Source organism: Siphateles boraxobius, unplaced genomic scaffold, assembly GCF_051911475.1.
Source record: "Siphateles boraxobius isolate OS27281-9 unplaced genomic scaffold, OSU_SipBor_1 35, whole genome shotgun sequence".
In the NCBI taxonomy this organism is placed as follows: Eukaryota; Metazoa; Chordata; class Actinopteri; order Cypriniformes; family Leuciscidae; genus Siphateles; species Siphateles boraxobius.
Window position 1 is genome coordinate 5,714,402 of NW_027508975.1, and position 11,672 is coordinate 5,726,073.

Genomic DNA, 11,672 nt, shown 5'->3' on the forward strand with positions numbered 1-11,672 from the left:
TAAATAAAAGATCATTCATGTATTTACAAATTAACAAAACAAGTAATATTAACATAAGTAAACATTCCTTTCACCCGTCGTATTTGAAAGCAAATTTAAGGATATGCCTTTAGAGATCAATAGCGCCCATAGTTTATTCACTGTAGATATGTTTTTTGAAAAACTGGCCCTAACCTACTTATTTGTGCTTTTCTACCCAACTTTTAGATGGTCGGTGACAGTGATGACCATTTCAGTCATATCTGAATCCGCATAACATCTAATTCTGTATATGCAGGTTCATGGCATGGTGACTAATATAAATTTTACCCTTATCAAGTAAAAAAAGAAAGAAAAAAAAAGTATTTTTTCTATAGTTTTTCTTTGAAAACTGAACATTAAAAAACACTCCTTACACAGCTCTCTGGAATACTGAATTCTGGGCAACCATCTTTGTGTATCAGACTGGCACTACTGTCCTGTCAAACGCAACTGGCGCCATCTTGCGTCTCAGTTAACAATGTGTTGAAGCTAATATTCATCTTGTTGCTGGCCTGACTGTTTTCTATATTGTAGCTGGCTTTTTTTTTTCTCGGAAGAAGCTTTATGATGATACGGAGCTCCTTAATGGAGATGGAAAATATATGAGATATGGAAGGAAAATCTATGTTTGATATTTATTTGGCAAATAACTGTGTAATAAGCGGGATAGTGTACTGTCAACCAGTCATTACCACCAGTATTATTAATATTATAGTATTTATTCATATTTTGCTTTTAATTTTAGTTTATCCATTTCCATTTTAGCTGCATCCATTTTGCAACGATTGTTTTGTACACTGTAATGGATTATAAGATAACAAACAGATACGATTTTAAAACAGTTTCATCTCAAATTAATATTGCTTATCCCCATTATTATTTATGTGGCGTAATGTTGACTGTACCGTATCCCTAAAATGTCCGCTTGCTGGCAACTGCTTTCTTCTCGGAAGCTTTGTGTTTGAAGGACTAATAAAGAATTTAACTCAAGGCAATATATCCGTGTACTTATGTGGCAAGTAGCTGTGTAATAAGCAGGATAATGTACATCAAGCCGTTTGTTATCGCAGAATAAACCCCATCAGGCTGATGCAAGACCGGATCACCCCGTCAGGGTTTATTCTGAGATAACAACTGGCTGGATGTACATTATCCCTTACATAATAACCACCTGTACATCATCCCTTATCTAATGTGCCAGCACAAAACACATTATTTTTGGAGTATTACTACTAAAAATGCCAAACGAATGTTGTCCAAACTGATCAGATCATTGGCTTTTCCAAATCTAGCTGATATGAAATTGCATGTCGTTATTGTGTTAGGTAGCCATGGTATATAAACTGTGAACAGAATACGTTCACACAGACACAGTAGAATCAGTAAATCGAACATCATACTGATAAAAGCGCTCGAATTATGAACACGGAGCCCTTGGAATCAGAGAAGACTGAAATCATGGAAAACTTCACCGACCTGGATCTCTAAGGTGAAAAGAAGCACTGATTCATACACGAGTCAATCAGGCAAAGAAAGCAAACGCATGACTGGTTGCGACTGTACATATAACAGGACGGTATTTGTGGAGTCCACAAAAAATCTTTTCAACTGCCCCGTTATCACAAACAAGAGGAAACCAGTAAACAAGTATGTATAAACAAACATCGGTGAGTTCCATCAGAAGGAAAAAGGGCTACTTTTGTTCTCTCTCGCTCTCTTTTTTTTGTGTCTAGCACAAGACATCATCTTGTTTTGTGAGAGGCAGTTTTCTATGGCAATGCAAAGTAAATGTTCATGCTGCACTAATATAGTGCAAAATGGAGCCTGAATAGAGAAAGGGGGAAAGGCAGGCCAGAGTTTCTATAGGGGGCGCTAGTGAGCTGCAGTCTTTTACCCTTCTGATGACGCAGAGGAGGGTCCGGCAGAACATGTCAGCGCTCAAAAAACTTCTAAATTGTGTATTTTGGCATTTTGGACACATCCCAACAGCCACTGACACATTGCAGGAGCTGACAAGAAGTGCGAGTTTACTAAACAGAACACGGGCATATTTTTGTGCTTCTCGGCAAAAAACAACAACAAAACAAACAAAAAAAAAACCTCCCAATTTAATAAGGGTCCTGCAGCTTTCCTCCCTAAAGACAAGTCTATGTTACAGAAAGATGTCAATGGCAGAGAGGTGAAGGCAGACTTCCTGAAGAAGATTTTTGAAGAGTTTGTGAAGGCTCTCGTGAAATAAAGTCAAAAAACTCGAACGTAAAAAAAGGAGGGGGGAGAAACATTATATAAACATGGATCGAGTCTCTCTCTGAGGTTCCATTAGCGGTCTTATAAAAGCAGTCGGTGAGCTTGCGCAAGTCTCCTTGTTTGAGGCTTGTACCGATGTCCGACTGGAAAGAGGCGAGTATCTGCAGTGCGAAGGGAGCGTGTTTAGGCTACATGTCAGCGTCGCCGTCGTAAGCCAGAGTCAGAGGCTTGAGTCTGTTGTTCATCTGTCTTCTCTGGGGCTTCTTTGGCTTTTTGCTGTGGAAAAACAGAACAGCTGTTAATACAAAGCAATGTCATTTTTGCTTCACAGATGCAAAAAGATAGCAAGATTGTTACCTGCACATAATATTTATTAAACTTTGAAGAGATCTGACCTTCTAGAACATCTTACACTGTATGGCACTGCTTTAAATCTGTGACCTTTATATCTGTTGCATCTGTTTGTTCAAGTGTTTTATCACTTTCCATCTTTGAAATGCCTTGCGTTTGTTTTTGGGGGGTATTTTGTGTTGTTAGATGTCCATGCACTGCTGCCGCTGCTTGCCATGCTTTAGTAAAATACTTTTTATTTTATTTTAATCATGCAGTAGAATAGATGAATTTAGTGTAGCTTATACCACTATAACATTACACACTGCACCAAAGTTATTTGATGATTTATTGAGATAATATAGTTTTAATTCCAATTTCAAAAAGTTTTAGAAATTTTGTTGTGCCTTTTCATTATTATTATTATTTTTTATATATATGTTTATATAGATTTAAACATTTTCTTATTTTTTGTTTTGTTATTTCAGTACATCAGGTTAAATTAAATGTTTCTTGGCAACAATAGCTGTATAATATATCAGACACACACACACGCACGCACACACACAAATATATATATATATATATATATATATATATATATATATATATATACACACATATACATAGCATATCAGCTAGTTGCCAATAAAACATTTATAAATATTATTTATAAACATTATTAAATTTTTTATATTTACAGAAAAACAGTAATATTTTGAAAAAAAATATTACAATTTAAAATAATCGTTTTCTATTTCAGGATTCTTTAAAATATGATTTATTTCTGTGATGCAAAACTGTATTTTCAGCATCATTACTCCAATCTTCAGTGTCACATGATCTTTCAGAAATGATTCTAATATGCAGATTTGATAGTATTTTTTTGGAACCTCTGATACTTTTTTCAATATTCATTGATGAATAAAAGTTAAAAAGAACAGCATTTATTCAAAATATAAATCTTTTCTAACAATTTAAATATTTACTATCACTTTTTATTTACACTTTTTTTCAATTTAGCACATCCTTGCTGAATAAAAGTATTAAATTCTTTTAAAAAAGAAAAGAAAGAAAAAATAACTGACCCCAAACTTTTGAACGATAGTATATGTTGTTACGAAAGGTTTATATTTTAAATAAATGCTTCTATTTAAAACAACAACACAAAAAATTATTGATTAAAGGATCGTGAAAAAAAATAAAAGTATTAAGCAGCACATCTGTTTTCAATATTGATAACAAATCAGCAAATTAGAATAATTTATGAAGGATCATGTGACACTGAAGACTGAAGTAATGATGCTGAAAATTCAGCTTTGCATCACATAAATAAATAATATTTTAAAGTATATTCAAATAGAAAACGTATTATTTTCAATTGTAATAATAGTTCACAATATTACTGTTTATCAAATAAATGCAGGCTAGATAAAAATAAGACAGTTCTTTCAAAAACATTAAAAATGGTAATGTTTCTAAACTTTTGACTAAATGTTAACTGAAAACTTTAACTAATTGAATGATTTATATAATAACTCAGCACTGCACATTTAAGTGTGCAATGTATTATTTTGCAGCTTTTAAAAGAGAAATTTCTGCTAAGACATAGGTTAGCGATTATTAATTATTATGATTAGTAATTAGCTGCCATGCTAATATTTGCAGGAAGCATATGCTTTAGCGATGGAAGGAACAGGGAAGTAGCCAGCAGCACATTCCAGCCCGCTAAACTCTACAAACCAAACTTACCTTAGCGAGTACTATGACACAGAGATAGGGACACGTCAACACAACATCTTCTAAACCTCAGTGTCACCAATTTAGCTTAAACGTCATTATAGCATCAGAACAACTTCTATGTAAATAGGTTAAACTATCAACATTTATATGTGAACTTCAAGAAACATATCAGTATTTTGCATCATTTAATAATAAAAATAATGTGTTAGAAAATGATAAGTATTTATTGATGATGATGATGATGATGATGATGATGGCTATGTCAGACCTGACCAACAGGGGGCAGTGTGGGTACAAAAAAGTGGCTAAAACATTAGCCAAATTGCCAAGTTCTTTGTATATATTAGTCATGTTTAGATTTGTATGGATACACTGCAAAAAATCCTATTCTTAATGAGTAGCTGTGTCCTATTTTCCCATTTTCAACATCAAAAAATTCTTGAAACAAGATCAATTTGCTTGAGAAGAAACAGTGCAGTGATTTAAAGGTGCAGTGTGTGATTTTTAGCGACATCTAGCGGTTCGGCTGCGCTCACCCCTCCCTTTCGAAGAACCTACGGTGCCTGAAACTGGACAAACATATCGTCGTCTGAGACAGCAGAGAATAGCCAGAGTAAGCCAAGAGTGTGTAACATTGTCACTGTTTCTGTACCACAGTCCATTATAAACCGCATCATGGATAAAGTTTACAAAGCCATAGTCAGGTGAGGATCAAGGGTCTTAATACGTAATATAATAATAGTAATCAGCTGATTGTCTCACAAACGTAACCAGCACATTTCTCCCCACATAGCAAACCCATAATACAGCGAGGGAGAAGAACCACATGAAACTATGCAACTATATATTGTTTCTAACAGGAAAGTAAAAGTTTAGCTGGCTCAATATGAGCTGTTACTGTGGCTGAGCTGGTTAAAACGTAAAGCCTTGTTTAAACTCGACGCGTCCGCATGAGCCCAAAGGTGCGTGCGGCAAAAATGGCATGATTGTACAGCGCGCGCGCCTCCGCATCCCCTAGTCACCATTTACTACACAGTCATGGCCGAATGGCTAATGGTCATGGCCTTATGGTAACAGAGTTGGACTGGTGACCCAAAGGTTGCTGGTTCGATTCCAGTACCAGCAGGAATATGACTGAGGTGTCCTTGAGCAAGGCACCTAACCCCCAATCGCTCCCCGGGCGCCACTCAAGGCTGCCCGCTGCTCTGGGTGTTTGTATCCACGTTTGCAGTGTGTGTTTGTTCACTACTCACTACTCTGCTCAGTGCTCCTAATGTGTGTGCACTTACTTGGATGGGTTAAATGCAGAGGTCAAATTCCAAGTATGGGTTACCATACTTTCACTTTCAATAGGGCTTTTTTTCTCTGATTTTGAAAACTCTTCGCGATCGACTTAAAATGCTTCCAAGATCGACGGGTTGGTGATTCCTGTAACATTACCGTTTTACGGTCAATGACAAGAGTACTAATCAGCTGTCTCACGAACGTGCAGCACATTTATCCCCACATAGCAAAGCCATAACACAGTGAGGGAGAAGAATTAAGTTACATGAAACAATCCAACTACATATTTTACACCACTGACAAGGGAAAAGTCACTACTCACGATGTTTACGGCTAGCTTCTAGCTTTCTGCTGCTTCTCTTTCAAGGCAGTGACGAAACGCGCTCTGTAACGCTGTTTGTTCACTGTCGGCTACGGTAGAAACATGACGTCACAATATGTCGACCTTCATAGAAGGGGATTCCCGCGGTTATGTAGATATAAATGTCTCATTTTAAGGTAATAAAAACATTACGGTTTATTAAGTAAGTTCTTTATACACCACTGAAAACATAGTTATGGATGTCATATTGCATTTCTGTTAATAGATACTCAAATTTTTTACACATTGCACCTTTAACAGACTAAATTATATAAATAGATATATAATACAATTATTAAACATTTCATGGAATTCTGGAATGTATTTGTTGGTGTATTCATTTTTGCATAATTAAACATTTATTTTATGGCGTATGTCATGTGGCATTGCATGTTCAAATAAATTAAAAAAATGCATTTCACGCCTAATAATTTATGCTTACATTTCATTGTATTTTTACTTATTTACTGCAACATTCCACGACAAATTTAGTAATTTCATTACAAATGTATTTAATTTAGTCTGGTAAATCACACCATACAGATTTTTATAGAGAATGTGTCTTGCATTTTGTCCGCACCAACACTTTATTCCCACTTGTTGTAAGTATAAACAACTTAAAACAATTGTTTCTTCTCAGATTTATATCGTTTTTTTTATTATCTAAAAAAAAAATAAAGTAGTGTACTATTATATAAAGCTACACGATTGATCATCATTCTGTTTCTACCAGCTCACCTCCTCCAAATAGCTCGATGTGATTGGTCAGAAAGGCACATGTGACAGTGAGAAGGCATAGGTGATGGACATGTGATGAGACTGAGCTGAGAGCTCTAGTGGAACTGAGTCTCAATGTGCTGACAGTCAGGGCAGGTATATATCAGCTCTTGGTCGTTGGGTCCGACCCAAACCACAGAGGAAAGGGAAGGGTCCGGGCTCGGAGGAGAGCGCCGGGCCAGAATACAAAAACTGATAGATATGAAGGGGTTGGGGAGACAAATGAAGAAGTGAGAAAAATGGAAAAAGAATGACAATTGAAAAAAAAAAGCTTTTTTAAAATCAGTATTTTTGTCTCGTTTTCAGTTAAAACATAAACTTGACTTATATCAAATATATTTTGATTTAGGTTTCTTACCCCGTGGGTGATGATTTTTATTGTCTACAGCATAAATTTAACATCATTTAGTGAGGTTTATGCTTACAAAACGGGACAAATAATAATAATAATTTATAATATATTCCCTTAAAAGTAAAGTTTTATTATTAAAGTTTTATCTAAGATGTTTTAGTGGAAAACAAGACAAAAAATATTGATTAGGAAAATGATTTTTACAGTGCAGGGCAAAGTAACTTAGATAGAATAAAGCAGATGATTTATGAAAGGAAAAAAATGTCTAGTTTGTTGATATATCAAATGTTCTTACCAGGCTAAATAAGTCATGGAGACGATGAACACTAGCAGTACGAAAGCTCCAGCTGCCACGCCATACACCCAGGTCTTCAGTTTACCATCTGTGCAGATACACACACACACACACACACACACACACACACACACACACACACACACACACACACACACACACACACACACACACACACACACACACACACACACAATGATACAGCTGCATCTCAGCTGCTTATAACCAAAACAACAGACGAAACTAGTCAGAGCCTTTCTATTCTACCTGCTGGGAACACCCTTCATTTTTTGGACCCTTTAATTACACTTAAAGAGGACATATAATGTACTTTTTTTTGCAGCAGGTTTCATGTTTGAATGTTAAAAAAATTATAATAATAATAATTTACAAAAATGTTTTACATTGTTGCAGCACCTCTCTTCTCAGTCTGTCAGTAACGCTATGTTTAGTTCCTGTCTCTATGAAGCCCCTCCTTCTGAAAAGCACAATGTGCTCTGATTGGTCAGCTGGACCAATGTGTTGTGATTGGTCAACAGCTTCGAGCGTGTTTCGGAAATGTCACACCTCTGAACATAACCACCAGTTTCAACGCGCTACTAAAGCAAGCCCTGTTTTTTTTTTTTTTTCTCTTGCCTTGGGTGAGAATTATCTAAAATGAGGAATATTATGATGCATTTGTTCCCGGAACAAAACTCAAGACTACAATAGAGCCGTTTCAGGGAGTTCAGAAACAGTGTGCACTGATGTAGAGAATTTGTTAGAAATTTTTCATTCTCAAACAGCAACATTACACACTAAAGAAAGCTGAAAATGTAAAAAATAATAATAGATCCCTTTATAAAATGTGATTTTCATTGCATATATACCATAAGTGTAAGTGGCATATGGAAACAAATCATGCATCATTTTTCAATTAACCTTAAATCTATGGGCCATAACGTGTAGTTTGTATGAATATATTCCTTTAAATTTGAATTTTTAAGCCCTTTAAAAAATTATGTGCTATTGTATATGCTGCAAAGGCAATTGTGATGTCCAAATACTTTTTGTGGTCACTGTATATGTTTTTAAAATGTATATAGCAAAGAAAACAGCCTTACTACACACATTCAGGGTTAAATGATTACAGATAGTTAGCAGTAGTTAGTGTAAAAAAATATTAGTCTTTGCTCCCATTCAGAGCTTTGTTCTCCCCAAACTCACCAGGGCCGAAGGGCTGCAGGAACCAGGTGCGTCCTGCACGACCGGGCAGGTTGGCGGTGGGCTGAGTGGGGCTGAGTGCTCTGATCGTCTTCACGTCAGCTTTACTGTCTCCTGCGGTGGGGATCTCAAGCACTGGTATGAGCGTACACTGGTCCAACACTCCATCAGACGTCATCACCTCAGTGTAACCCTCCTCACAGCCGCAGACACCAGCCTGCAGGGGGAGACATCACACCAGTTACACACGACAAGCTGCGTGCACAATAAAACAGTGGAAAACAAACATTGTTCAAAACTTTTGGGTCAGTAAGATTTTTTAAAGACAATATTTTTTATTCAGCAAAGATGCAACAATAAATTGATCCAACGTGACAGTAAACACATTTATAATGCAATAAAAAAAAATGCTGTCCTTTTGAATGTTCTATTCATCAAAGAATCCTGAAACAAATCAAGGTTTCCACAAAAATATTAAGCAGCACAACTGTTTTCAACACTCATAATAATAAGTGTTAATTGAGCACCAAAATCAGCATATTAAAATGATTTCTGAAGGATCACGTGACACTAAAGTTTGGAGAAAGGCTGCTAAAAAAAATAAACTTTGCCATCATAGGAATACATTACAATTAAAAAATATTCAAATGGGAAACAGTACGTTTAAATTGTAAACATGTTTCACAATATTACTGTTTTTATTGCATTTCTAATCAAATAAATGCAGCCTTGGTCAGCATCATACCAAACACAAACAGTTGTGAATGTCTATAAATCAACCAGTAGGCTACTACTTTTTTTTTAAATAGTCATCAGGTCTGAAACAATTTGTTACATTTTATTACACGGCTCTTATATATTTTTATTTGTGTTTTTATACAACGGTTTGTGGACATAGAGCATTATTTTGTTATTGTTTTAGAATCTTTTTTGTATTAGGTACTACAACAGAAAAAGACAAGACATTTCAATATGGATTCATCATTTATCTCTGACTATATCAGTATTAGCCACTATTAGCATTTTTTGTTATAAGAAGCACAATATCAGTTTTTCAAACAGTAATCTTTTATGAACAGTTTTAATGGCACTAAACTGTTTTGTCTTTTCAATTGTAAATTAAAATGTTTCAACATCTACTTTTACCTGAAGCATGTAGTCATTTCTAGGCTAGAATACGATAAGTTGTGATGTGGACCAGACTTGATGCTGTCAGTTCAAAGTATGGCTATGTGAAACTAAATAAAATGAGACCAGAAAACCATTCATACCCGTTGTTAAAAACACTGACATCTTTCTATTTGTGGCATTCCCCCTGCCTCTAAACTGCCTCTAATTTAATTCACTTTCCGTCTCCTGCGACCATCGCTTAACTTCCTCTTTATTAGTGTCTCGTTGTTCTTTCTCCCAGCTAACAGCTACTAAAAATATTTCACCGGCATCTAGCTGTGATTTCAAAGATACTGTTCTTGTGCTATTTTGGTGCTTCCCTTGTTCTGAAAAACATCAGGACTGTGTGAATCCTGAAGGTTCTCCATGGCTACGAGTGCATGTTCTGGCGTGGGTGTTGACAAGATACGTCCCAGCATGTGTTCTTCCACTGACAAGCCATTTGGGTCTCCACGAGCATCATCGTTCTGCAGGCCTGAGTGCTTACTTGCAAATATATGTGGAGAAACCCCCAGGTTACTGTGGCCTGCAGTGGGGCTCTTATTCCCACTGCAATCTTTGGGAGGATAATCGCCCCACACGCAAACACAAGCCTTCAGATCGGCCCGATCACGGAATGCACCGGGGGCTTTAGCATCTCTACAGACGGGAACAAGAGAGCAGGTCCAGATGTAGCAGGAGAATCTGATATAAATACAGTCAGATTCTACCCACAGTAGAGGGATTTACATCACACGCGGTTTAGATACACTCACAATCATCGATTTCACACAACATGTAGTTCATATGCAATGGGGGTGAAAAGAATCACACACTGGAGGAGAAATGTAGTGGCTCACAATGAATGTTTGCATCTAGGATTATCTTCAAAGGAACAACTTGAATATAGGGGAGAGTGGGGTAAATTAAGCCATCCTGTTTCCAGGCAACTGTACATCCTTTTTTTTTTTTTGCTGTCAGACTGATGCGGAATGACAAAATAAACAGAATGACAATAATGTATAGTGCATTATTTGGGAGACAACTATAGGTTAACGTGAACAAGCCAGTGTTTGATTGGTTCTGTAGACTAGTTTTAGTTTAGTAGATTGGTTCTGTAGACTAGTTTAGTTAATTGCTCTTAAGTAAGTTTAACTGTTTTGTAAATTATGTTTTGAAATTGCAATATGACCTAGAAGAGTATGGAGCTAGAATTGTGTCTTTATTACATGTGAGAAAATAAATGGTCTGAGAGAAAAAAAAAAAGTTTGAGAGAAAAAGTTATCACACTGATAGCAAAAAAGCATTTCATGAGAGAAAAAAGAATATTTGAGAGAAAAAGTGTTCATACCAATAGCAAACAATTATTTGAGACTAAAAAGAGTAGGACATTTTAAAGAAATTAAAGAAAACAATTTAGAACTCTGCAAAAAAAAAAATAATAATAATAATAATAAATCATACAAGACAATAATAAAATAAAAGTTAGCTCTATTCATTTTAATTGTAATTAGTGTTGTCGGAATGATTAATTGTGATTAATAGCATCTAATATATATAATGTTATATATGTGTGTGTGTGTGTGTGTGTGTGTGTGTGTGTGTGTGTGTGTGTGTGTGTGTGTGTGTGTGTGTGTGTGTGTGTGTGTGTGTGTTTGTGTGTGTGAATGTGTGTGCATATATATATATATATATATATATATATATATATATATATATATTATTACAACTAATTTGTCCTAATAATCGTTCCAGTTCTATTTATTAAATGTTCTGTTAATAATGTTTGGAAATTACAGTATGACCTAAAATAGTAAGACATTTTAACCAAATTATATTAAAGAAAACTATTAAAAACTTTGTCAATCACCTTATTAAAATAACATATAATAAAATATTGAAATAAAAAA

At 35.4% G+C, this 11,672-nt stretch overlaps 1 protein-coding gene across 1 annotated transcript in view; it reads right to left on the minus strand.

Moving 5' to 3' along the window:
* Positions 1-11,672, minus strand: part of thsd7aa (thrombospondin, type I, domain containing 7Aa) — a 122,019-nt gene continuing 110,347 nt past the window's right edge. Inside the window, exons 25-27 of the mRNA XM_077196122.1 lie at positions 8,617-8,830; positions 7,411-7,498; positions 1-2,544 (exon numbers count right to left, since the gene is read on the minus strand). Of these exons, the coding sequence (XP_077052237.1) occupies positions 2,457-2,544; positions 7,411-7,498; positions 8,617-8,830 (390 nt within the window). The 3' untranslated portion in view covers positions 1-2,456. The remainder of the gene's footprint in view (positions 2,545-7,410; positions 7,499-8,616; positions 8,831-11,672) is intronic.